The sequence below is a fragment of the Candidozyma haemuli genome, assembly GCF_002926055.2.
Source record: "Candidozyma haemuli strain B11899 chromosome Unknown D_2014730914, whole genome shotgun sequence".
Classification (NCBI taxonomy): Eukaryota; Fungi; Ascomycota; class Pichiomycetes; order Serinales; family Metschnikowiaceae; genus Candidozyma; species Candidozyma haemuli.
The window spans coordinates 1,532,055-1,557,604 of NW_020289911.1; the positions used below are offsets into that span (position 1 = coordinate 1,532,055).

A 25,550-nucleotide genomic window follows, 5' to 3' on the forward strand; every position below is an offset into this window, starting at 1 on the left:
TCATGCATGTGATGTGCGGTTATGTGTCTTATCGTTTGCCTGCTGAGCAACTCGAGTCTCCTACTACATATCTTTCATCACCATGGTATTGCATCGCTTGAAGAATAAAATTGGGGGCTCTGATAGCTCTTCGGCTCCAGAGGAGGGAGATGACATTGGATCTGAGAATCAATCGATTCTTATGGGTATCATATCTCAATTGCGCCCTGGTTGCGACTTGACTAGAATTACCTTGCCTACTTTCATCTTAGAGAGGAGATCCATGTTGGAGCGCATCACTAATGCGTTTCACACACCCCAAATCCTTTTTGAAGCAAATTCCACATCGAATGATGTTGAACGGTTCCTTCTTATCGTTAAGTGGTACTTGTCAGGATGGCATATCGCCCCAAAAGCGGTAAAGAAGCCCCTTAACCCTGTTTTGGGGGAGGTTTTCTCTTGTTTTTGGGATGACCTTCCAGACCAGTCGACCGGATACTACGTTGCTGAGCAAACGTGTCATCATCCACCCGAGTCGTCTTATTTCTATATGGTTCCCGAGAAGAAGATTCGTGCTGATGGTGTAGTTATCCCTAGATCCAAATTTTTGGGTAATTCCCTGGCAGCAATGATGGAAGGTGTCGCTCGCTTAACACTCGGCGAGCATGATGATGAAGTGTATACTATGAATCAGCCGAACGTCTACTGTCGTGGCATCCTTTTTGGAAAGCTCAAAATGGAACTTGGCGACCATATGGTGATTAGATGCGAGAAATTAGGTTTAGAGGCTGACATTGAGTTCAAGACGAAGGGTTTCATCTCTGGTGACTATGACGTTATTGAAGGAACTGTAAAGGACTTAAAATCCCTGAAGACTCTTTACACAATTACTGGAAAGTGGAATGGCTCAATGGAGATCCAAGAAGGCAAGGGTGCCAAGGAGTTGTTCCTCGACACCAAGCAGACTCAGACTTACCCACTCCAAGTGAAGCCGATGGACGAACAACTTCCTCACGAGTCTCGTAAATTATGGGACAGTACTATCAAGGCGCTCGGAGAGAATGACCACAGGACGGCCACGGATGAGAAGTTCAAGATCGAGGAGGAACAAAGAGTCAAGGCAAGAGAGAGAGCTGAAACTGGGGAACAATTCGAACCGAAGATTTTCCGTAAGGTGGATGGTGAGATTCCCTTCATCGTCAATTGTCTGGTTGATGTCAGCAATGACTCGCCTGAAGAAATGAAGTTTAAATTGAACGAGTTGTTCAGAATTGTACCGCAAGATAGAGCTTGATTCTATAACGCAGTCAGAGTAGAATAGAGTGTTCGTTAAGTTTTATTTCGAATTATATTCATTTTTAATAAATGCAAGTCCTTTTGCCCTTACGCTGCATCCTGTGCCTGGGTGCATGGGTACTGTTGCGACCTACGTACGTCAAATGTACTGCATACGTACATAAAAGTGAACAACCAGAAAAGCGAAACCTTGTACCGCCAAAGATCACCAGCATGGTGGAAGACTCAGAAAAGCTATACCAAGAGATTAACTCGCCAGACTTCGACGTATTCCAGTGTGTTGACTACTTGCGTCGTTACTCTGGAGAGATTGGCGTGCACTTCTACCTCACGAAGAAACTCCGTCTTTATAAATATGACGATTTGGAGTTTTTGATACCCCAACTTCTCCAGCTTTTTGTTTCTTTCGAGACGAACTCGATGGCTCTTGAAGATTTCCTCTTGGAATATTGCATGAAGTATACACATTTCAGCCTAATTGTGTTTTGGCATCTACAGGCTTACGTTTTTGAATTGAAAGACGAACCCAACTCCTATTCCTTTCAAGTAGTGAGAGGATTGATTAACAAACTTCAAGACGTGATTTTCAATCCATACGAGGCTCTGATAGTGCCAAAGTTCCGTGAGAACTTACATCCATCACTCGTGCTTTGTGGGGCCTTAGCTGCTTCTTTTGGCCTTCCAAAAATCCATAACTATACCAAACCCATTCTCTCAGTCCAGGGCAAACAGCAGAGGTCATTCGTTTTCAAGCTTGCAAATTTCCAAAAGGTGCTCACAAAGAACTTGACTCTTAAAAACCAAAAACTTTCAGGGGAACAAAGATCGGCCCAATCGGATGACGAAGGCAGGGAGCCACGAGCTCGACAAAATACGAAGCCTGAGCGTCATTCGGAATCTTCTGCTCGCCAGAAGAAGTATTCAAGCTCCAGCTTTGCGTCCGATGATTCTGAATTTAATACTAGTGATGACGATGTGGACCAATTGCCAACGAGCAAACCGCTTAGGAGACATCACTCTTTCAATGCTAAAGCTGCTCCTCGTGATTCAGAAAGCGTTACGCTTCTCAAGTACATGGAAGAAAAGCTTTCTGCGGAGTCGGTCATCAAATCACCTCGTCTCTCGATGCAATCGGAGAAGCGTCAGCAATTTTCTCACTCCATGCCTGACTTGAGTTCGTCTTCATCAACAAAAGATTACGGAGATTTAAGCCTGCCAAGCGTGGATTTCTTCCCGTTCAAGGAAAGCACAAAGGCACCATCTCCGCTTAATCTGACGCCGCTCTCATCAGGCACTGACATCGACCCTGTCAAGTTATTGAAGCTGAATTACTCAAAAAACGTGACAGAATTCATCTTGGCATTACAGAACATCTCCTTAAGGTTATCTCAACTACCCAAGGAAGCCAGATTGTCAGCCCTTCGTGCTGAGCTTTCGATCATCAATGATACTCTACTTCCAGCGGAGGTTGACATCCCCCAACTTCTTCCCTACACAAGCACTCGCAATAAGAAATACCACAAACTTCTCAAGCTTAGTGTTAATGAGGCTTGTGTTCTAAACTCAGCGGAAAGAGTGCCTTTCTTGATGTTCGTGGAGTTCTTAAGTGATGAGATTGACTTCAATCCATCGTCTACGTCCAATAAAGTCTTGCTTCTGAAAGGATCTTCATCCACACAAAGAAGCGGATCTTCCACCAGAAAATCAGTCGTGACTAGTCAAGCGTTCGAGTCCATCAAAGATACATCTCAAAGTGTTGAAGCGGACTTGTCTGATTTGAAGACTTCGCGGCAAATTGATTACGATGATACACTAAGAACGGGTGTGTCTCATATGGATGTTCTTGAAAAAATATCAGCCAGCTCGTCAAACCCCCTTGATGTCGCCTCAAAGAATAGAGCAGATCAGATGCGTATCGCTGCTGTGATGTTACAACAATTAGAAGCATCGGGGCAAGCAACATCTGAGCAATCTTCTGCAATAAAGAATCGTATCATTGAATCAATGATCGCATTGCAAGATCAGTTCGAGTCGATTGACTATGAGAAATTCAACCATTTGAAGGGAAATGATCCGAATGCTGGAGAAAGAAAACTCGAAAACGACTTCAAATTGGCGGAAGACTGGCATGCCAAAAAGCAAAGAATTAGGAAGTCCAGCATATATGGAAAGCTACCAAACTGGGACTTATGCTCTGTCATTGCGAAAAATGGGTCGGATCTTCCTCAGGAGGCTTTCGCATGCCAACTCATTACCATGATTTCCAACGTTTGGTCCTCCAAACAAATTCCTCTGTGGACCAAGCGAATGAAAATTTTGATTACCAGTGCGAATACCGGTCTTGTTGAAACCATTACAAACGCTATTTCGATTCATTCTATAAAGAAATCGTTGACCGAGATCTCCATAGCTGCGGGCAGTAATGCCAGAGGCAGAATATTCTCATTGAAAGACTATTTTGAGAAGCTATTTGGAGATCCTGCTTCTGCGGCTTACAGGTGCGCACAGGCGAATTTTGCAAAGAGTTTAGCGTCCTATTCAATCATTTGTTATGTCTTACAAATAAAAGATAGGCACAACGGAAATATAATGCTTGATGATGAAGGGCATATTATCCACATCGACTTTGGCTTTCTCTTGTCGAACTCCCCGGGAAGTCTTGGCTTCGAAGCTGCTCCATTTAAGCTCACAATGGAGTATATTGAACTATTGGGTGGTCTTGAAAGCGATCTTTTTGGAGAATTCAAAGCATTGTGCAAAGAGTGTTTCAAAGCACTTAGAAAGGAAAGCGACCGGATAATCAATATGGTTGAAATTATGCAGAAAGACTCCAATCTTCCTTGCTTCAACAATGGAGACAATACAAGCGTTCTTCTCAAGAATAGGTTACAACTACAATTGAAAGACGAAGAAGTGGACGAATTTGTCGAAATCTCGCTCATCGGAAAGAGTTTAGGGAGCATGTATACAAGACTCTACGATCAATTTCAGTTGATTACGCAGGGCATCTACACTTGAGTTAAGGTGAAACGCGAAAACGAAGGAAATATGCATATTCTTGCCCGTTAAGAAAATACTTAAGGCTGCCTGAGGAACATGAATAAATACATAAACCAACTAGATGATGGGAAAAAAAGTATCTTGCATTGGCCTCTCGAGTATCATCATACAGATACCGCCTTTGCCCAAAGCCTCTGAGTCCGTCAGACGAAGCTTAGCAGAATGCAACGCGCACATTAGCGACATTGACTTGTTCAAGCCATCTAACAGATCAAAACGTCGTAAAACGACTTGTGGAAGAAGGCTAAATGGCTTTCTTGCTTTTCGGATATTTTATTCCAGGGCTGCAAAAGATTCAGCGTCCCAGAAGAAGCTTTCTTCATTACTCGCGAAAGCTTGGAGTGAAGATGTCAATAAACATATCTGGAGCACATACGCGTCAGTTTATAACGAAACAGGGGGTACTGACGAGTTCATACCTTGGCTAGAAAAGACACTCAACAAGACGAAACAACAGACAGGTTCGAGAACTACATGTAAGACTCAGACTAATGCTTTCATTAATGGTATAGAAGATGTGTACTTAACATGACCCAAGACGCATGATCAGAGCCTTGAAGCTAGCTAGCTATGCCGCTGCTGTGGGCGTTATACCCTTTGGCCTTTTCAATTGCTCCGCTTTGCCATCCTTTTTTCGCTTCTTACCGGTTTTAACAGGCCGTTCCTCTCCGTCTTCATATACATCATTTGGTAAATCGTGCAATTTGACATTCTTGATCTGAATGAAGTTCTTGCCCTCTTCAAACAGCGTAGAGCTCTTGCAAAGATTATAGAATTCAGAACATGGATATTGTATGTCGAGCTTCTTCACCCCGCCCACTTCTCTAACAAGACTGATGTCTAATCCAATGAATAATTTCGTGAGGTGAATTACTTTTTGCTCTGAAATGCTAGAATCATTGTCAACATTTTTAGCATCTTCGACAGGTTTCTGAAGGCCACTAAGAACGGCATCTCCCAGAAGACACCCAAATGCAGCCAATATATCTTCAGTCTTTGAGTCTCCCATGTAGTACGATGATGTAAACGATTTCACGTACGGATGGGCAAGCGCAATGCCATCAGAAACTTCGAGTTTTTGAACAAGGATACGTAATTTACTTTCAATAAGGCCGCTCCATTTATGGTGGTCTTCATCATTGCCAATCGTAGCCCCAACAACGCATAAATAAAATTTATAGTCATGAAAGAATGTATGCCTCTGGAGCAAAGCAGACCAATTCTTTTCTCCCGAGAAAATTTGATCCATTATCTCAGTTCCTCTTGCAATTTCTTTGAGTATAACCTTCTGGGTGGAGTTGGTTATATTGTGCGTGGCACACATTGACGGATAAGCTGGAGTGATAACAGGCATTCTATGTTGCCTGTCATGTGGATAAATCCGAGGATTCCACACACGGACTTGTAGGGGACCATCTTCAATCGGTTTGAGTAATACGGGCTGAGGCCAATTCCACTTGGTGTAGATGCTAAAAAATTTTTGAATGATAACAGCGCTTACTGCGTTGGGGTATAGTTGGCATATCCTCGCCACTAGCATGGCCCAGGCAACACCACCGGGAAAACCGAACACATTTGCATAGACAGCCCGTTGCTGAGCCCACATTTTAATGCATCTCAAGGCATGTTTAAACACTGTAGGTTTGGGCACAAGAGTCAATATTTCATCTGTTACACGGGTACCATTAAGGGACCTCAAATCCCTTTCTTCTATATTTCTGAGTAGATTTTTATCATCTAAGGTCATATCTGAAGGAACCCGAGAGACATTAAGGCGAGCAAAAATCAAATCAATCGATATGCCATCAAACTCAAGTTTGATGATAGGAACATAGGCATCCGGGACAGAAGTTATTTCTTCTAGCTCGGGTCTTGCCCTTATAATTTCTTCGAAGACAGTAAAGAAATCCTCGCGTAGTACGTGTTTCGGAACCACAACTAGGGTATCGATGTCTGATCCAGGCCCATAGACCCCAAGTCGATAAGAACCGAACGTAAAAATCTTCCCACCCGCATCTTTAGCCATTCCATCACTCATATTTCTCTTCTTTGAGACTTTAAAAACGAAGTCTTGGACCATAGATTGCATTAGAGCAAGTACTTCGACCCTCTTTCTAGTTGCCTGCTCGCTCTCGAAAGAGCCACGAGCTTTGAGTTCACCAATGAGCGAATCATTTAGACTTATTTCACGCTGTGTAGGGTTTGCTAATGACACCGGCCCCGTCACGCCGTATGATTTACTCGACATCCGTAGATAGTAATTGACGTTGTGAAATATTTGGTGAAGTGAGAGAAGTTTCTACTTTATGCAGTGTCAGACTTGTTCTTTTATGTACTGCCTTCAAGGTAAAGCTTTGCTCCACTTTTTTATGATCGCGTGTGGCACTCCCTTGGTTATTCCGTATTGAATAACAGGCTGCAAGAGATTCGACTTAGGGTTCCTTGAAATGTTCTCAAGTTTTAGGATCAGGTTACCTAGTAGTACAGTCAACCTTGCGCTCATTTGGTACTTAAACCCCAACTCCTTCGCGCTTTGGCGGAATTTTTCAAAAGCCATTACTCGTTGGTATGGTGTAAGCGTCTTCGCTCGAAGCACTCCACGGGCTATACCTTCCATGATTGGGTTTACAAGAACAGATTTTTTTGTCTTGTAGTTGTTCAAAATCTCAAATGCCATTGCAGGATTCTCGTGGACAATGAATTCAAAAAGCGACGCTTGCCCAGGGGAAGAATCGAATCTTAAAGAGCGCAAAATGTCTCTGATTTGCTTCACACCGTCTTTTGGTTGTATTTTGGCATGGTGTTTAAAAACAAATTGCATAGTCTTTTTGATAAGACGGTCCAATATGTAAGTCTTGCCAGTAGTGGAGTTGATGAATGTAAACTGATTTGATGCAAAGAAGTAGTCGTTCAAGTTATTCATAAAAGATGCTATTTCCTCCGTTTCGAGCAACGAAATTGCATGTCCTAAAGTTTGGAGGGTTTCCGTGAGCTTAACTCGTTCATCCGGGGTGGCCATAGCATAAAAAAACCTAAAATCATCCCTTACTTGATAATTGATTCGTTGCCCTCGTTTCAAGAGGACATCACCATTCCAAGTTTTATGAAGTATTCGATCAATAATCTGGCAGGAGGTTTCATCGACAATATGATGACGGAAAGCGAAGCGGAGCGTTTCTATAAGATTGTAAGCCGTCAACTTCGTTCCACGAAGGCCATCTAAGACTTCTTGAGCTTCCTTTTTATCAAGATGAAGTGATTTTAAAGCAGAGCGAATAGTAAAGCGATTGTTGTTGCAGTGAGAAACAAGGGCAACTGTATCCTGGGATGAAAAGCCCTTATACAAAGCGCTCTTAGATACTGCTTGAAATTCGCTCGGCCGTTTATGCTCAAACAATTCAATGACACCTGGATCGTCTCTAAGAACGGTTTGGAAAAGCTGCTGCCAGGAGTCTAGCGACATAAAGATGTAAAACTTTCTAACACATTCCAGAATGAGCTTATTGTTGCCGCTACCTATTGCCAATTGAACAACATGATCAATTAGTCGATTATTCTGGATCAATCCACGCTGGCTGTTTTTGTATGCAATGAGAAAAATGCGATGGGCGTCTTGCGAAGTAGCTGTTTGGATGAGAGAGAAGAAATCAGACTCATTCATCTTCGCCAGACGATAATGCAAAAAGTGAGACATAAGTGTCGTTCTGGAAATCTGCTCCAGTGACGGATTCTTTTTTTGTGGAATAGACGTCAAGTAATGAAGATTATCTGCAAACAGGGATGTGAGAAAAGAATACCATCCCGGCGATTTTAGGGCCGCTTTTTCATCCTTAATACTTTCGATCGCATCTGTGGGATCAGAAACTCTTAGACGAGTCTGTAAAAAAATGCTTTGCAGATGAAACTGTCTGACATCGTTTGTAATTGACTTTCCTCAAGAAGGTTTAGCTCGTCATCTGTTTCCACATTATCAAGCTCCCTTATAAAAGATATAAAGCTAATGAGTTGTGACTTGGAGAGACCAAATTTGTACTCAACAGTCTCTATAACAGACGTCAAAAGACTGGCTGTAGTTGTTTCATGAATTGCAGCTCGAACCACTTCCCATACGCCGAAGGTCAAATTATGGTTTATTTCAAGCTCAGCATGTATTAGATCCACAAGGTCCTCCACGTCGCTCAAAGAAGTAGCGTCAGTAATAGCAATTTGCCAGAACAGGTGCCATTGACGGTAAAATACAAGCCATTTGAGAAGCTGAGTTTTCTCACTTTCTTCCACAGTTGATAAGAGCAGGTAATAATGAAGAAGGACATCAGGATGAACGGAAAACTTCAGCAGTCGAAGTAGTGAAGCAAACTGTTGATGAACATCGGGCTCCGCAATGAGGGCATTTCGTAAGGCTGGATCTATTTTATCTGTAGCCACTTCGTGCTGGGAATCTATAGCTTCTTCTATATTCATGCTGTCGGATAGAAATTGCGTTTCCTTGCGAATAAACCGTAGAAGCATTCCTCCCAAAGTTTGTGGATCTTCTGCTGGATTTGTCGGTGGATTATTCTGGCTGGTTTTCTTGTGCTGGTGTCGTAGCAGATTGATTGATATGCTGGGATACGGAAGACGAGGGATGTGATGTCGGCTTCCACAGCTCCATAGCGCCCTTCGACCCAGCCGAAGTGCCAGTAGCATGCTCGAACAGCGTTATGCAGTTATTGATTAGTTAATTAGTCCGAAAACGGTCTTGGTGGAAACTTAGGGTGCGTCTTGATGAGCTTCATTTTTCGCGATGTTGTATAGCGACAGTATGGGGAAGAGAAGAAAGACTGGTAGTAGTTGAGCTAGCCTCTAGGTGTGAAGAATAATGGTAAGAGTGGAAGATAACAATATAAAGTTATTTTTTTATAAAGCGTCTTTTGAAACCAGTTCAGATTGGTAAAAAGAAGCAGGTCTTCCAGACTTCATGGGACAGTTGTGACAATGGCTGCGAAATAACACTCCCTCTGATGTCCTTCTGAGACTATCCAACCGCCATAACATGTCAGTGAATACAAACTTAAGAGATTATTACTGGGTTCTAATTATTTTCTTCTATTTTTTTTATTTATTTATTTATTTTTTTTTTTAAGTTATCGGCCTCAAGAAGTGGATGCACCGATGATGATCGCTATTGCTCACACAGGCATTGAGTTAGTCAAGACCTCACATCCACTTTTGTTTCAGCCACCTTAATTATTTTCAAGAAGTGGTCACAGACATTTTATTTTGCGAAGCGAGGGTCTTTGCATTCAGTATAGCCCGTTTTCTTAACTTTCCCGGGAAGGACAAGTAATGCCGGATGCAGAAAGACTGCATGGCACGTCTATCAACAAGCTTCATTATCAACACTTCATCGAACAGCTAAAGGGAAATGGCCCAAGTCATCTGGAATGCTGACATCGATGTATACAATCTGCTGGTGATCCCCTTACCAGTAGCTAAAACCATCACGTGGTTCCTTGATGTACCCGATTTGCTTCAGTTCTCCAGAACTTCCAAGAACACATATAGAGCAGTGAATGATCCACAATTATGGATCCTGAAACTAAAAAAGATGAGCGTATGGCAAAACGCTACTGATGCCACTAGAGAGGAATTGGCAGGCTCGAAGTTTGAATGGCTCGATAACCCGTTGACGTGTCTAGATCGAGTCTACAAGATCCCAAAGATAGCAAAGTTTCAGGTTCTACGCATACGAAGAAGTCTACAAAAGTATTATGCCGATTTGCAACTGAACCTTCCATATGAGCGACTCAAGCTCTTCAAGAGTTTCAATACTCCACAAGACCAAGCTAAAATGTTGAGCAATCTTCTAAAGTATAATGCGATAAACCCAGATGAAACCGTGGGTAGCATGGTGGGTGAAAAGATCACTGAACTCATGGAAATCTTTGAAAATGCATTACTACGAGAGTTAGAAATTCACTACGATATTCAAGACTTCGAGAGAACAAGCGATTTTGTGAAGATCCTCGTCGAGCTCAAGAATGAACAAACACTTATAGACTTCTTTCTTCAGAAGGTATGCTTCGATAATGAAACTACAAAGTTCCTTAACCTGGAAGCTTTTGATGTAAAGGAATATTTCACAGAGGCCACCAACGGTGTCACTCAAGCACCTTCAGATGATGAGAGCGACGAGGATTCCAAGCCTGAAACGAAGTGGGCTCTTAACGAGGACAAACTCGACTCTTTTATCCAGGAACTTGCTTCCGTTTTTAATGAAGAATCGAGGATTATCGATCTCATTTTCCCGGAAACAATTCCAATGATGTACAAGGTGAGCGAAGAACTAATTTCAAATCAGCTACAGGATGTTATTCTTCTCCTTGTCTCTGCTTCAAAAGACCGTGGACTATACTTTGATATGGTCACTCTGTTGTATGTTAGACTTACAGATGGATTTCTTGAACAACTTAATCCTAGCAAAAATGTTGGCGAAAGCTACAGACGATTGACCCGGCTGCTTATTGACGTTTCTTATGAGTCAATAGCAGCGGAATATCTAAACGAAGAAAAAGCCGTGTTTAAACAACGGTGCTCCGAAAAAATTGCTGAATGGAGGGATACCGTCGCACAAAGAGAGAAGGAAACCACCCAAAGTATTCTCAAACATGTTAAGGCTGAGTCAAAAAGCGACTTCTTGCTGAGTTTTAAAAAGGTGTTCACAATAACGGGTAAAGATCAAGAAGAACAAAAGGAGGGCGACACTGACGAGAAGCTCAATTATTCAAAAATCCAGGCCCAGGCGAAAATCTTGGCCGAGAATATCAAATCTTTGAGGAGGGTTTTTAGCCCCGAGCTAACATTGACTGTCTTGAATGATACAAAAGTTTCTCTTGCTAGACTTCTGCTGTTTGAAAATTACACTGTGGCGGCATTGCGTTTTGATATCTACGGTGCCATGCAAGAAGAGTTTATCAGCGTGATTGAAAGCATCTCTAATGAACACCTTAGGGAAGGGTTTGAGCGGGCCTTGAAGTATCTAAAGGACTACAACCCAAGAGATGTATCACTTGCAGACAATAAGAAGAGGACAGCTATCGAACCACTTGTTATCTTCTTCGAAGCCATTAACATGGCAGACATGATTGTCCAAATGATAGATATATTCTACAAGGAAGAGATTATGCAAAGAAAGTTGGTAAAGCACGAGAATTCGATTCTTAATCCTTCGCTTCAGAGTAAGAAATCTGCTGAAGCCCTTGTCGATAAGTACGTGGCCGATGGCTTACATATCGGCATAGATGTGCTCTTTAAAGAGATTGAATCCGTGTTTCTTTCTGGACTCAAAGACTCTGATTACAATCCTCCCCCAAGCAAAGCACATATGATCGAGGGCCCCACTAAAGCTGCACAACACGCGGTACAAATACTTGATGATAACATTGACCTCCTTGTTGATTGTGCTGACAAGCCCATCGTGGAGGTCTTCCAACAGGAAGTTGCAGAACGGTTCTTCCAGGTAATTGTAAAATGTTTGAAACGGAGCACCATCTCTGTGGGCGGGGCGGTGACGCTTATTTCGGACCTCAACTTGTATTACGACTTCATTTTAACACATGTGAAGAGTAACAAGCGCATGATATTTCCGTTGTTCCAGGCCCTCAAAAAGGTTGGCTCTATATATTTGATTGGCGGAGAGGACGCAAAAGCAATTGGGCAACTCATCAGTGATTTGACGAAGTTTAACGGCATCTTTAGCCAAGAAGAGATCTACGAATTTGTTCAGCGGAGAGAGGATTGGCCCTTGATCAAGAAACATGTCCAGAAAGTAATGTACGGGCTAAGCTTGATTGACTGTACTATAGTTTAGGCGGGGCCAGTCTTCGTAAACGGCTAAGTCTCGTTTCACCCGCTAGCCATGCATGGTCAAGTTACCATTTAAGGTCGAGATGCAACAATAATGTATCTCTCGCGAATTATAGGGCCAAGACCAACTTTAAACTGGAAGGAGAAGAATGGTTCGGCAAAGACAGGGCTTTATACGGGCAAGATCTAAGTTGATAAAAACGGGCTTATTGTATTAGACTTGGAGCGGTTAACTTTAAGGTTACGTTACTCTCCCGTGTCTAAAGTCGATAGCCAGCCCTCCAAAAGAAGGCGCATATTCAATTCTATCCAAGACATTGGCAATGCCGTAAGCAAATTGGCCGGTCACATGTGACTACTTAAGTAAGCAATTGTATTATGCTTCGATTCTGACACACTAATGATTCTATTGTTGAAGCCCCACGCGAAGAAAATATACAATCGCCACACCGTAAGTGTAAATTGAAAATTTGAGCCTAACATTTCCAGTCGAAACAATTTTTTGCTGCAAAGCGTTTTGTGTGGCTCGTCAACCTTTCAAATCTAGGAAAATCCCCGTTTTGTTCGAGTCACCCCTCTGGTGATCATCCCAACCTCGCTAAACGCACCTTCCTCGATTATGCATGTCGAGTTCTGCGGGAGCTTTGTGCAACGTTCTTTGCCTAATTTGCTAAGAAAAATCCTGTCTTGGAAAGCAAGTTTCCATAAAACAGGACCCCAACAAAGATTTCATTATGAAACCATCTCTTGACGAGAGCGGTAATTTTTCGAAAGAGACATTTGAGGACCTGAAAGTAGCGCTTTTTGTAACTCGGTTTGACGATCCGACTGCGCACACTTTTCGCTGCGCAATAGATTCTTCTCTCAGATGGCTTTGAAGGCGCGAAGCCTGCAAACGCTTAAAGAAGGTTCGGAGGCTAGGCTCAGCTTACGAGACGCCTGTCTTAGGGGTAATGTCAATAGAAGATTCTGCAAGGGCAAGCTTATGTTTTCCACTGTTGCCAAGTGAATTGGCCGCTGATCATTGAGCAAGCGAACTGGGCGATCCTTGAATTCGCAGCGCAACAACTTCATTAGCCTCGGGAAATCTCTGGTCAAACCGAAAAGGGTAATTGGGTTTCTCTAATTCTGAAACAGCGCTTGTGTTTTTTTTTTTTTTTTTTTTTTTTTTCTTTCTCTCTGGCTTTGCAGTTTCATTTGCATATTTCGTGAAGAGACACGGTCAACTACTTCGTACGTTAGTCCTACTTTGGTAGACGAGAAACCAAGCCATCTTTCCAGATCAATGGACTCTTTGGTGGAAGTATCCATGTGAGACTTTTTACTGGAAAATGAATTTCCTTTTTGAGGGGGTATCTTTCTTTCGGAAAAAGACCCTGGGGTGGTTTATTGTTTGGCTAAAATTAAATAACGGTTCTTGCAGCTCTATCCAAAAGATCGTATGTTGCACGGGTAAACGGATATAATCTGAACAATTGGCGAGACTTTTCGGATTTAGCTATATATAATTTTTTCCTAAAGATGTGGTAGCTGACAATGAAATCTGAGGAAAGTCTTGACGCAAGCGAGCTACTGCAATAAGCCGTAAATCTGTTGAACGTGTACAGGATCACCACCATGTCAAAGAAGGTATAGCAAAGCCAATTCCTTTCAATTTCATTATGAAACAAGTCAAGGGGTAAAGAAGTCAGCCCACGGAGCAAACAAGAACCGTCTATCTCCGAGTTTCAGGTAAGCAGTTTACACTTTTGCAATTATAAGCTTTAGGCCATGCTGCAGGGTCTATAGAGTTTTGTCTCTCGTCTAGGTTTCGTCTAGCATTTTGATGCAAGACATACGTGGGAGTGCATCAAATAGGCCTCGAGACTTTATTCAACCTTCATACAATTGCGCTCCTACCGAGTACCTACAGGAGAATTGCAGCCATTTGGAAATCGAGAACCAGAAAATAAGAGCTACCGGAGGGTGCTATGGGCGAGAAGCAGGTGAATTCCACTATTTTTCGGGGTATATAAAGACTGGCTGTTTACCAGTCTTCAGTCTTTTTTTTTATCAAGAAACATCCGAAGCTCACTATGAAATACAGTCTTCTTCTTCTTGCCAGTGTGGCCTCCGCAGAAGGTGGCCAGTATTTGTTCGCCAGACATAAGAAAACTCAGGTTGTTGGTACCACCACGTTGCCTTCGACTGACCCTGAATGTGCTGACACTCTGATAGTTATGGCCGAGCCAGTTCACCGTCGTTCGGAAGATGGACCAGAGTTTATTGGCGCTGGTGTTGCCGTCAGCAACGTTAGGAAAGTCGGAAAGGATTTGTTCGAGTTGACCATCAACTTTAAGACAGCAGATGACGAGGAATTAGCCAAGGTTATTGGCAATGAACAAGTCCGCAGTTTGGGCATCACCGGCACCGGTGTTGAGGACATCGAGTTGATTGGAAGAGACAACAAGATGGAAGGTGTTCCATGGACCAAGTGGGCTGCCAAAGTGAAGGTAAGAGCTCTGAGAATGCAACAGAAGAGACACTGGGACCACAAGCATGGCCACACAGACAAAGATGTCGTTTGCTGTCTTCCAGGCAACTTTAAGGTTAACGTCCACTTGGACGCTAAGGGAAAGGCTGCTCACGCTTATTCTTCTGTATTTGCCAGAGACTCTTACAGCTACGCTGTTGAGAGAGGTCTTGGTGAAGGAGCAACCGAGGTTGGTGATGCTGATACTTACATCAATGGTCTTTTGAAAAGGAATATTCCTTCCTCGTTTGCTAAGAGACTGGGTGTTTTCAACAGAGTCAGACACTTGAAGCCCCTGATTCACAATCAATGTTGGGTATGTGAGTGTGAAACTGAAACTACAACCACGTCTCTGAGTTCGAGTGAGGCTACATCTAGTGATGATATCACTACTGAGAGCACAAGTTCTTCATCCGAGACCAATCCAGGACCCGAAACTACGCCCGAGACCACTTCCGAAACACTGACTAGTGAGACTTCTGAGACTTCTGAGACTTCTGAGACTTCTGAGACTTCTGAGACTTCTGAGACTTCTGAGACTACCGAGACTACCGAGACTTCTGAGACTACCGAGACTTCTGAGACTTCTGAGACTACCGAGACTTCTGAGACTACCGAGACTTCTGAGACTACCGAGACTTCTGAGACTTCTGAGACTACCGAGACTTCTGAGACTACCAAGACTTCTGAGACTACCGAGACTTCTGAGACTTCTGAGACTAGCAACACTAGTGAGACTACTTCTGAGACTTCTGAGACTAGTAACACCAGTGAGACTTCTAAGACTAGTGAGACTAGTGAGACTTCTGAGCCACCAGCCGAATCTTCTGAGCCACCAGCCGAATCTTCTGAGCCACCAGCCGAATCTTCTGAGCCACCAGCAGAGTCCTCCATTCCACCAAGCGAGAGCACCACCGATGATAACTCAGAGCCAAACCCCAAGCCAACTGATGACAATTCAGAGCCAAACCCCAAGCCAACTGATGACAACTCAGAGCCAAGCCCTAAGCCAACTGATGAGAAGCCGAAGCCAACCCCTGAGCCAACCGATGAAGAACCTAAGCCTAAACCAACTGACGAACCAGGTAAACCAGGAGAGCCAGGACAGCCCGGAGAGCCAGGCCAACCAGGAGAGCCAGGCCAACCAGGAGAGCCAGGACAACCAGGAGAGCCAGGACAACCAGGAGAGCCAGGACAACCAGGAGAGCCAGGACAACCAGGAGAGCCAGGACAACCAGGAGAGCCAGGACAGCCAGGAGAGCCAGGACAGCCAGGTAATCCAGAACAGCCAGGTAATCCAGAACAGCCAGGTAATCCAGAACAGCCAGGTAATCCAGAACAGCCAGGTAAGCCAGGACAACCAGGTAAGCCAGGACAACCAGGTAATCCAGAGCAGCCTACTACCACGCTCTACACAACCGAGACGTACAAGCATCCTCAACCAACCGGTAATGGCCAACCACCTAAGGGTCCTGAAGGCAAGCCACCCAAGGGTCCAGAGGGCAAGCCAGAGGGGGAGCCAGAGGACAAACATGATACTTATGTCCCAGGTCCTACCCAAAGTGCCTCGACTTCTGACCAAGGTAAACCAGCACCAAGCGTTTCTGAGTACACTGCCGGTGCCGCTGGTCTTACTGTTGCCCCATTGGGTGCACTTATTGCCGGTCTTCTTTTGCTCTAATGAGCTTCCACATTCACTATTTCCATCATGACATTTGTCTGATACACTTTTGTTTGGGTCACCTTTCGCTTTCTTGACTGATGTATATTCTTATTTTTCGATTTATGTACTATACCCTTTTTCGCAGCCAACTTGTAGTCAGCCAACCACAGCACCTTGAAAGAAGAGGAATAGTCAAGAGAACTAAAACAAAAAGCAACATCTGGAGCTAATTGGCCTCTTGCATTTTTTCAATCTTTCTTTCTCTTTCTTTTTATTTTTTTTTCCTTCTTCTTCTTCCGTGACTGAGATCTCCATTTGACTATTCTCTTACTTAGTGGGCCATCTTCAATCGACTGCAGGAATCTTTCAGATTCTCATCATCCCCATCAAGCCTTACTCTTATTCAACATACCATCGAAAACTGAACCGCAATCAAAATGCCGGCCCGACTACGGCTTCCGTGCCTAAGAAGCACATATTATATCCTGATAAGACGCTATTCTAGCCATTCCGCGATCTCAACGGCGAGTAGCATCAGTCCATCGGATACATCGCAAGAAGCTGTATCTATATTCCAACGGCTTTCTGTGGCTTATGACATCTTTAGAAGTGATCGACTGTTCATGAAAAGCTGCAATAAGTGTTACGAGTTCTACCAACAGCAGAAACAAACACTGTTTCTCGCCGACCTTCTACTGTACCCCGGAGTCAACAGAGACATTATCGAGCTCTTGTTGCTCAAGTTTAAGGATTCGACGTCAATGAAAGCGATGATATACCAGGACTTGTTTGATCTTCTAGCTCAGAGGAAGCTCGACGTTTTTTGTGATGCTATAAATCGAATGGAAGATGCGAACCTTCTCCATAGAGATACTGCCCAGAAGGTGTCTAAGATTAACCTCGATGAATCCTTAAATCCCGCTAACTATGGTCTACTAGCATCTGCATTTGTGTCAGAAGTTTCCATCTCCGGCGAACCCTTAATGGCTGCTTCATTTGCCGCTCAATTTCTAGAGATGGGGGTTTCCTTGGACATGACTACTATAGACAGCCTAATTCTCAATGTCTCACGGGTTTCAACGCTAGACCCCGCATTAACCACTTTCACGATAAAGAAACTTCTAATAGTATACGGGCACGAGAAGCTCTCACCAAAAGTGCTTTTAAACGCCCTCATTTGCATGCTCTCTGAGCCACACGTTCCTTTTTATGCTAACAATCTTTACGACACCATCAAAGGCCCTTTGAAACACGAAAAGGATCTTCCCTCGGTAATGGTCAAGCTTATAGGAGCAAATATCAACAAAGGCCATTTGCTTCGAGCTGCCGACATATGGAATGACCTTCTTAATATCTCTCAAGAAACAGCACTCAAGGAGATCGATTTGCTAGATAAGCTACTTAAGAGACTAATGGAAGAAGATCTCAACAGAGCATCTATTTTCCTAGAAAGTGTTCCATTCGAGATGAAGACCGACAAGAGACTTATCGAAATAACGCTAAGCGTATTGGGAAGAGCAGAAGGTAAAGAAAAAGAGTTCACATCTCTTTCCAAACAGCTTGCTGCTCCATTGTCGAGAAAAGCACTCTCTTCCCTCTTCGTCTCTTTCTTGTACCATAATAATGAGGCTGCGTCCGACAAATTGCTTCAGGCCATTTTTAAGACTTCTTCAGGATTGAGTGCTCTGGATTTTGAAGCACTTATTGTGAAGCTCCTCAAGCATGACAAGTTCGAAAAAAGCATCAGCATGTGTGCTGCAAATAACATTACAGTGTCAAAACTTGGGCTCATACGTGTTTTGGAATACGTGCTACAGTATGGCGATCTGGAGCAAAGAGCGGACTTTTTGAAGCTCTTTTGTCGCCAAATGAGGAAACTTAAGAAGTCAGATCCAGCCTTGCACGTATTTACAAAAGCTGTTATGAGATACCTTTCAAGCAAAGTCTCGAACAGTATAAGCAGAACACTTTATCTTTCAAAAGCTTACACTGATTCCTCAAAGAAAGATGCTGAATTCAACTTTAAAAGACAAGGTTTGCCCGAGCTGTTTAATGACCTCATATCTATTGATGACTACAACCGGATCTCATGTTTGAATGTCATATACAGACAGGCCATCAAGGAGGAAGATCAGGTAAATATCAGCTGGTGCCTCAAGGAGCTCAGATCCTTGGGTGTATCAGTTAGCGATATTTTTGCACACTATTTAATCCCCGAAAAAGCTTAGACAAGCACCCGCATCCAATATAGAAGCTAATAAGCATTTCATGACAAGTACTACAGGTATATCGTTTTCTTGTCCCCGTTAATTATATACAAGTAGTGTAGACTATTTCTTACGATATTTGGGCTGGACCTTACCACCCTTGTTAACCTCGCTTGCACCCTCACCCAAGAGCTCGAACAAATCATCTTTCTGTTTGGCAGCCTGCTTACGTCTCTCATGGATACTGAGTTCAGCAGATGCCTCTTCAGTTCCGTCGAATCCACCAAATCTCTTCTTAAATTTATCGATCTTACCAACAGCATTAGGATCAGAGTCGTCTAAGTCGTCTCTTGTAGGATTCCACATCGGACTGGATCTTTGATCTGTAATCATTCTAACTTCATCCTTTGGAGCTTGAGAACGTCTCTTAACGACGGAACCATCAGAGAGTTCCACAAAGGTCTCGAACTGGTGGAAGATGGCAGGTCTAGCCTTACCCATTCTGATGGTCTTCATAACTCTTTTGTTAGAAAGCTTGGCTGCTTCTGCAGCGGTTCTCTGTGCGTTCACACGGACACATCCGCGAGTTGCGCTTTTGAGGGACGCTGAGAACATTCTATGTTATCTTTCCCAGAGGCTCTTTGAGTTCTTCAATCGAGTACATTAGATTTTTTTTCACTACTGTGAGAAGTTGGATAATACTGCATATTACAAACACAATACCATATTATCAACTGTACTCTAGCGGGTGATTTGAAGTAAAGCTTGCTTGGATAAGCCAAGCCAGGAAAGTTTTCTGGAAAATGAACAGTTGTTTTGATGGCTTCCCTCGAAGTACGTCCTTTGGGACAATTTTGCAAATTCAATCACGTGACCATATTTCGATATCTTTGATACTACTCGAAGCAATGCAAGAGACCAGTCAGTTAACTTCATAAATGACTATAAAAGCCCAGTATTAACTCGCCCAGTCTGGATTTCGAAGGGTGATGTCCGTCTTGAGGTACGATGCCACGTCTTAGACACAGTGAATCCATGGTTCATATCACTAAACACGGGGATAGCCGAGCCTCGAACAAATTCTGAGACCATCATTCAGTAACATTGCTTTAAGAATAAGATTTATACCTTGGTGCCTTAAAATCCCTTGTTCTATAGCCATTTGGTCCAGTCTAACCACGTCTTGTAGTGCGCGCACCGGATCCTGAAAAGCTTCGCTAGTATCGAAAAAACGTTACAGTACAGCGTATAGTCGACAAACCAGCCATGTCCTTCTCTAACCAGACCCCGACAATTGTCGTGCTTAAAGAAGGTACCGATGCTCTGCAGGGCAAAGGTCAGATTTTGAATAACATCAACGCTTGTTTGGCTATCCAGGAGACCCTCAAACCTACATTAGGTCCATTTGGATCAGATATCTTGATCAAGTCTTCCAACGGTAAGACCACTATTTCTAATGACGGTGCTACTATTTTGAAGTTATTGGACATCGTTCATCCAGCTGCTAAAATGCTTGTGGATATTTCAAGAGCTCAGGATGCTGAAGTCGGTGATGGTACTACTTCTGTTACTGTCTTGGCGGGTGAATTCTTGAAGGAGACCAAAACTTTCATCGAAGATGGCATTTCGCTGCATCTCATTACCAAAGGCTTAAGAAAGGCCTGTGAGTTGGCCGTGAAGAAGATCGAAGAGATCCAGGTCGAGATTAAGAAGGAAGACACAACACAGTTCAGAGAACTCTTGGAGAGATGTGCCAAGACGGCGATGTCATCTAAGTTGATCTCGAAGAACTCTGACTTCTTCACGAAAATGGTCGTCGACGCTGTCTTGACCTTGGACGATAACTTGGACGAGAAGATGATCGGTATCAAGAAGGTTCCTGGTGGAGGTATGGAAGACTCGCTTTTCGTTGATGGTGTGGCTTTCAAGAAGACTTTCTCCTATGCTGGTTTTGAACAGCAGCCAAAGAGATTCACCAACCCAAAAATCCTCAACCTTAATGTCGAGTTGGAGTTGAAGGCCGAAAAGGACAATGCTGAGGTGAGAGTTGGACAAGTGAAGGATTACCAGGCCATTGTTGACGCTGAATGGCAAATTATTTTTGACAAGTTGGAGGCTATTAAGGACTCTGGCGCCAACATTGTTCTTTCCAAGTTGCCTATTGGTGATTTGGCCACACAGTACTTTGCAGACAGAGACATCTTTTGCGCTGGTCGTGTGAGCAGCGAAGACATGGACCGTGTCATCAAGGCTGTTGGTGGATCAGTTCAATCTACTGTTAGTGGCATCAACGAAAAGGCCGTCGGCACGTGTGCCGAGTTCGAGGAGGTGCAAATTGGTGGAGACAGATACAACTTATTCCGTGGATGTCCAGAGGCTAGAACATGTACATTAGTTTTGAGAGGAGGAGCCGAGCAGGTGATTGCTGAGGTTGAGAGATCATTGCATGACGCTATCATGATTGTCAAGCGTGCTGTGAAGCATCGTACAGTTGTGGCAGGTGGAGGAGCCATTGAGATGGAGATCTCGAAGTACTTGAGAGAACATTCCAAGACAGTGGCAGGAAAGCAACAGTTGATCATTGGAGCATTTGCCCGCGCCTTGGAGGTGATTCCAAGACAGTTATGCGAGAATGCCGGTTTGGACGCCATTGAGCTCTTGAACGTGTTGAGAAGCTCGCATGCCAAAGGAGAGAAATGGTACGGTATTGACTTCCACAAGGAGTCCGTGGGTAACAACATGGAAAGTTTCATCTGGGAGCCATCCCTTGTGAAGATCAATGCCCTTCAATCGGCCACGGAAGCGGCCACATTGTTGCTTTCTGTGGACGAAACAATCAAAAACCTGGAGTCTGAGCAGGCAGCCGCCGGGCGTGGACGTGGAGCGTACTAATGTATATACTAATAGATCAACAGCGGGAATGAAGTAGGTGAGTAGTGGGAAATGCAAAGTAGAGGTGACAGATGTGGAAGGAAGAAAGCCAGATCTGGAGGTGTCTTACTAAAAATCAAGAATGTACCAAGAAGGATGCCACGAACCCCAAAGGGACAATCTAAGCAGATACAATGGGAGGCTTGACCTAAGCCCTGGTTGCAAAGCAGTGTTAAGACCATGCGCCATGATAAACAGATGGTCAGCAAGAGGGAAGCAAAGAGAAACTCAATTGCTAAGAAAAAGTCAATAAAACAATAACCACAAAAATAAAACAACAAACTCTCGAGACCCTTGTGACACCTTATTCGCCCAGGCCAGGCCAGGCCAGGCCAGTACCTGTAGCCTGGGCAGGCACTAGGAGAGGCACCTGAGGCCAAACACAGTCCATCCCTGAGACACACAATCAACCACGAAAGACATACAAAAACAGGGTGCTTTCACAGGACCATTGCTCCACTTCCTTCCTCCATTCATCCCGCCGTACCGCCGTCCCTCCAAGGTTCCTCCACAAATCACGGAAGCACGGTCTAACAAGGTCCAGCCTCGGCAAGGCTCAGGTGGATCCCGCTACAAAAGCGCCATTCAACGCTACAGCGCGCCGGCCGAAAACGTCGCCTGAGGAACCCAAAACGGTGTGCGGTCGCGCCAGACTAAACCAGGACAGGAACATTTAGCGTTTAGCGTGAAGCAGAAAGCCCCGGAAAGGGGTCCATCAATTTGGGGGTACACCATAAATATTAAAGAAGAAAAATTTATAATTGTTTTTTATGACGGTCTCAATGCTTTCTCCACCAATTTTTTTCTTTGCTTCCCCCCGTCTTTCTCTCTTTTCATGGCCTCTTCTTTTTGCGGTTCTCGTGCCTGGCAGCCTCGCGTCGCGGGCTAGTCGTGTTTCGGTAGCGATTCACGACGCCGAGAGGAAGGACAGACCTGCCTGAATGGCTGCGAAAAGTCAAGCCAACCGTGGATTTCGCGTACGCTGCCTGGACTCCTTTCACCGTGTGGCTGCTTGATAAAACAGGCAGCTTTTCCTCTCCTTTGCAGTTGGTTCCCAAGTCTTTAGCTTCGTTTCTTCTGCTCTGGCTGTCTCACTCCATACATTCACTTTCATTCGCTTAAACAGTTTTTGCCATTAGCAGCCAGGCCAGTTCCCCATCTTGTCCTGAAAATATTATTTGTGTCTAGCCCAGATCTGAAACACTGACCCATATTGGCTTCCTGCCCAGATAGACATTAAATTTTTTTTTTTTCCTTTTTGTTCCCCAAAGACTCTGAGACACTCATAGATTCTTAGCATTCCACCTTTTTCATCATTATCATAGACCCATCCGTCGTCGTCGTCTCCTGCTTTTATCTTCCAAATGAAATACGGCCCGCCCCTGGCGAAACCCAGACAGTACCCTTACACCCTCGAGGTGCTCGAGACTCAAGCCAATAAGAAGCTCATGTCTGAGTACAAGTCAGATAACAAGCAATGGCTTTCTGTTCTTGAGGCTCAACTGGCGGTAAACCCCCAGATGATCGACCTTCAGCCTGAAGTCCAGTGGTACATGAGACCATACCTTCTTGATTTCTTGGTCGAGCTTCACCAGAGCTTCCGCTTGCAACCGGCAACGCTTTTCCTCTGTATCAACATCATCGACCGCTACTGCGCCAAAAGAATCGTCTTTAAGCGTCACTACCAGTTGGTCGGCTGCACGGCTCTTTGGATTGCCGGCAAGTACGAGGACAAGAAACTGCGTGTCCCTACACTCCGTGAGTTGGCCATCATGTGTCGCCATGCCTACGACGAGGAGATGTTTGTCCAGATGGAAATGCACATCTTGGCCACCTTGGAGTGGTCCATCTCTCACCCGCTGTTGGAAGAATGCCTTCAGTTGGCCATTGTGGAAAGCGGTGTCAACGCTCATTCCACCCCTTGTAAGTACAAGCGTCCTTCTGTTCTGCTGAATGATCCACTGCAGCTGAAGGTTTCGGCCGTGACTGCCGTAGGCCGCTTCTTTTGCGAGTTGGCCCTTTACGACCGTTACTTTTTGACCGTTCCCGTGTCGCTTGTGGCTATTGCTGCCAACCTTCTCGCATGCTCCATGCTTGGTGTGGATGCTGCCGCCGCCAACTTACGAGTTTTACTCGCCCAGGCGCCTCCCCTGGACTCGCTGGCGGGTCTTTCGGAGGAGAATCAGGCTCCACTGGTGCAAGGTGCGTTTTTGCTGGGTCTTGATGCTACTTCGCTCAACCAGTTGCGTAAGATTGCTTTGGTGCTCATTCTACAGACCACCTCCCTTCTGGAGGTGTTACAGCGTAAGTACGACGCGCTTGGAGTCATCCCTGTGCTCCACAACTACACCAACAAGCATGCGCTCCTCGTTAAGGCTGTGATTGAGCATCTGCCTGCCATTTTGGCCGACGAGCCAAACACATTGGCTGCTTCTGAGGTGGCTCGTGTGGCTGACGTTTTGTTACAGATCAGCCAGGACGACTTGAAGCCACCATCAGTTTTCGTGGCTCCTTCAAACCAGGCACCTCTTCCGTTGACTCCACCTTCTGCGTCGCAGTCACTGGTTTTCTCGCACCACGCCTCCTCATCCGCCTATTCTACACCAATCATGCATGGCACACTGGGCCAGTTCACCCTGGCCTACTCGCCTATGCCGTCGTCTGACCCTGCGTGGTCGTCGCCGCTTGTGCCCAAGGGCCATTAGAAAAGAGTCAGTGCTTTCTTGGCTGACGCGATCTGATTTTCGCAGCCATTATTTTTTGAATGCGCGTTACTTTGTCAGCGCTTATGTAACACAGCACAAATTCCCAAATACCCAAAGGCCCAAAGCCATGCATTATATGTTGCCAATTGGTAACAGAAAAGTCATAATACATCTAATGATAGCAAGAAGCGTAAAGACTCCCCGGAGTTGTAGACCCGTCTTAGTGAATTTTCTTTTTGTGAGACTCAGCGCCTAAAACCGCCCCAAAGGAGGTGCCTTAATCCTACTTGAAATAGAAAGTCCCCAAATCTTTACCTGCTCTCGAAAAACATCTTACCTCTTTTTCACAATATCACAATGTTGGGCCGTTCAGGATCAGTTTCGTGTTTTGTGATGTGTCCCTGGCCAAAGGAGTTTCTCATCAAAATAACAACATCCACGGCCTTCTACATAATATCTCATCCCTGGAAATTCACGGTTCGGTCACTAAGGCTAAACTCAAAGGAGTACACTTTGGCGTATCTAAATAAAACTTCCTCTGATACAGTTTTAACCCCAAGGTTGGCTTGGCCGTGTTCATGAACTTTAGCAGGGCATGAGCTTAAGCATGACTGCCGCCCAAGCTACGAGTTTAATTGGATGTCTGAGTTATACGCATCCACAGCCTAACCAGCACTATCTCTGCCCTGAGTTTGCTTCATTAGTCTTTAAATATCTGATATTATCTACACCCATTAATTTGCAGCCATTTGAACATCCCTTTCTATCTATCAACCTAGCCAATGAAAGAATAATACGAACCTTCTTCAACCAATTAAACTATATTCAAACTCTAATCGACGATTATTCTTTCTTTTCGCTCTTCTCCAGGTTCTGTGATCTACTGCCTCGTACTGTAAATAGCTGCACTTTGGCGCAAATTTTACTTGTACAGCCTCCTTGAAAAAATAACCAGTTTCATATAAAACTCTTAAGTGCACTAATGTCTTTGTATAATATTTATAAGAAATTTGTCTCGTCTAAGGCTCACTTTGTCGTAAACTGGTTGTTGACGGTCTTGTCCTGACTAGACGCTTCTAATAGTCCGAAAATGGAACATTTCTCAAAACCCAATCTGTTGTATCCTGCAGACATTGGCAACATACGAGAATGGAGAAACCCTTAAACCCAATGCCAACGACGACTTTGAAGATACTTTTCAGCTTCTCTGAAATTAAATATACCCTTAGAAAGCCTTCTGATCTTTAGTACTCTTTGATTTCGAATGATTCATCCTCGTGGACCAAAAACTTGAAAACAGCTCACGTGACCGTGCATCGTTTGTTTACTATTGACATTTCTCCAACTCAACC

General features: G+C 44.2%; 11 protein-coding genes across 11 annotated transcripts; 7 read left to right on the forward strand and 4 right to left on the reverse strand. All coding sequences in view use genetic code 12, as the record gives it.

Annotated features, from left to right (window-relative positions):
- Positions 1 to 82: 82 nt before the first annotated feature.
- OBPA (oxysterol-binding protein related protein) lies at positions 83 to 1,273 on the forward strand (the record flags this gene model as incomplete). The annotated part of the gene is made up of 1 exon (XM_025486750.1): positions 83 to 1,273. The coding sequence occupies one exon, from the start codon at positions 83 to 85 to the stop codon at positions 1,271 to 1,273; it is 1,191 nt and encodes a 396-aa protein (XP_025344300.1).
- Positions 1,274 to 1,488: 215 nt separating this feature from the next.
- Positions 1,489 to 4,293, forward strand: PIKA (1-phosphatidylinositol 4-kinase; the record flags this gene model as incomplete). The annotated part of the gene is made up of 1 exon (XM_025486751.1): positions 1,489 to 4,293. One exon carries the CDS (start codon positions 1,489 to 1,491, stop codon positions 4,291 to 4,293), a length of 2,805 nt encoding a protein of 934 aa, XP_025344301.1.
- A 610-nt stretch (positions 4,294 to 4,903) lies between these two features.
- PAP1 (polynucleotide adenylyltransferase) lies at positions 4,904 to 6,583 on the reverse strand (the record flags this gene model as incomplete). The annotated part of the gene is made up of 1 exon (XM_025486752.1): positions 4,904 to 6,583. The coding sequence occupies one exon, from the start codon at positions 6,581 to 6,583 to the stop codon at positions 4,904 to 4,906; it is 1,680 nt and encodes a 559-aa protein (XP_025344302.1).
- A 93-nt stretch (positions 6,584 to 6,676) lies between these two features.
- CXQ85_003097 (uncharacterized protein) lies at positions 6,677 to 8,029 on the reverse strand (the record flags this gene model as incomplete). Its single annotated transcript, XM_025486753.1, has 1 exon — positions 6,677 to 8,029. One exon carries the CDS (start codon positions 8,027 to 8,029, stop codon positions 6,677 to 6,679), a length of 1,353 nt encoding a protein of 450 aa, XP_025344303.1.
- A 173-nt stretch (positions 8,030 to 8,202) lies between these two features.
- CXQ85_003098 (uncharacterized protein) lies at positions 8,203 to 8,796 on the reverse strand (the record flags this gene model as incomplete). Its single annotated transcript, XM_025486754.1, has 1 exon — positions 8,203 to 8,796. The coding sequence occupies one exon, from the start codon at positions 8,794 to 8,796 to the stop codon at positions 8,203 to 8,205; it is 594 nt and encodes a 197-aa protein (XP_025344304.1).
- Positions 8,797 to 9,739: 943 nt separating this feature from the next.
- RCY1 (Rcy1p) lies at positions 9,740 to 12,184 on the forward strand (the record flags this gene model as incomplete). Its single annotated transcript, XM_025486755.1, has 1 exon — positions 9,740 to 12,184. The coding sequence occupies one exon, from the start codon at positions 9,740 to 9,742 to the stop codon at positions 12,182 to 12,184; it is 2,445 nt and encodes an 814-aa protein (XP_025344305.1).
- A 2,071-nt stretch (positions 12,185 to 14,255) lies between these two features.
- CXQ85_003100 (uncharacterized protein) lies at positions 14,256 to 16,373 on the forward strand (the record flags this gene model as incomplete). Its single annotated transcript, XM_025486756.1, has 1 exon — positions 14,256 to 16,373. One exon carries the CDS (start codon positions 14,256 to 14,258, stop codon positions 16,371 to 16,373), a length of 2,118 nt encoding a protein of 705 aa, XP_025344306.1.
- Positions 16,374 to 16,978: 605 nt separating this feature from the next.
- CXQ85_003101 (uncharacterized protein) lies at positions 16,979 to 18,583 on the forward strand (the record flags this gene model as incomplete). The annotated part of the gene is made up of 1 exon (XM_025486757.1): positions 16,979 to 18,583. One exon carries the CDS (start codon positions 16,979 to 16,981, stop codon positions 18,581 to 18,583), a length of 1,605 nt encoding a protein of 534 aa, XP_025344307.1.
- Positions 18,584 to 18,685: 102 nt separating this feature from the next.
- Positions 18,686 to 19,177, reverse strand: MRPL36 (mitochondrial 54S ribosomal protein bL31m; the record flags this gene model as incomplete). The annotated part of the gene is made up of 1 exon (XM_025486758.1): positions 18,686 to 19,177. The coding sequence occupies one exon, from the start codon at positions 19,175 to 19,177 to the stop codon at positions 18,686 to 18,688; it is 492 nt and encodes a 163-aa protein (XP_025344308.1).
- Positions 19,178 to 19,828: 651 nt separating this feature from the next.
- On the forward strand, positions 19,829 to 21,454 carry CCT7 (chaperonin-containing T-complex subunit; the record flags this gene model as incomplete). The annotated part of the gene is made up of 1 exon (XM_025486759.1): positions 19,829 to 21,454. The coding sequence occupies one exon, from the start codon at positions 19,829 to 19,831 to the stop codon at positions 21,452 to 21,454; it is 1,626 nt and encodes a 541-aa protein (XP_025344309.1).
- A 1,403-nt stretch (positions 21,455 to 22,857) lies between these two features.
- On the forward strand, positions 22,858 to 24,198 carry CCN1 (Ccn1p; the record flags this gene model as incomplete). The annotated part of the gene is made up of 1 exon (XM_025486760.1): positions 22,858 to 24,198. The coding sequence occupies one exon, from the start codon at positions 22,858 to 22,860 to the stop codon at positions 24,196 to 24,198; it is 1,341 nt and encodes a 446-aa protein (XP_025344310.1).
- Positions 24,199 to 25,550: the final 1,352 nt, after the last annotated feature.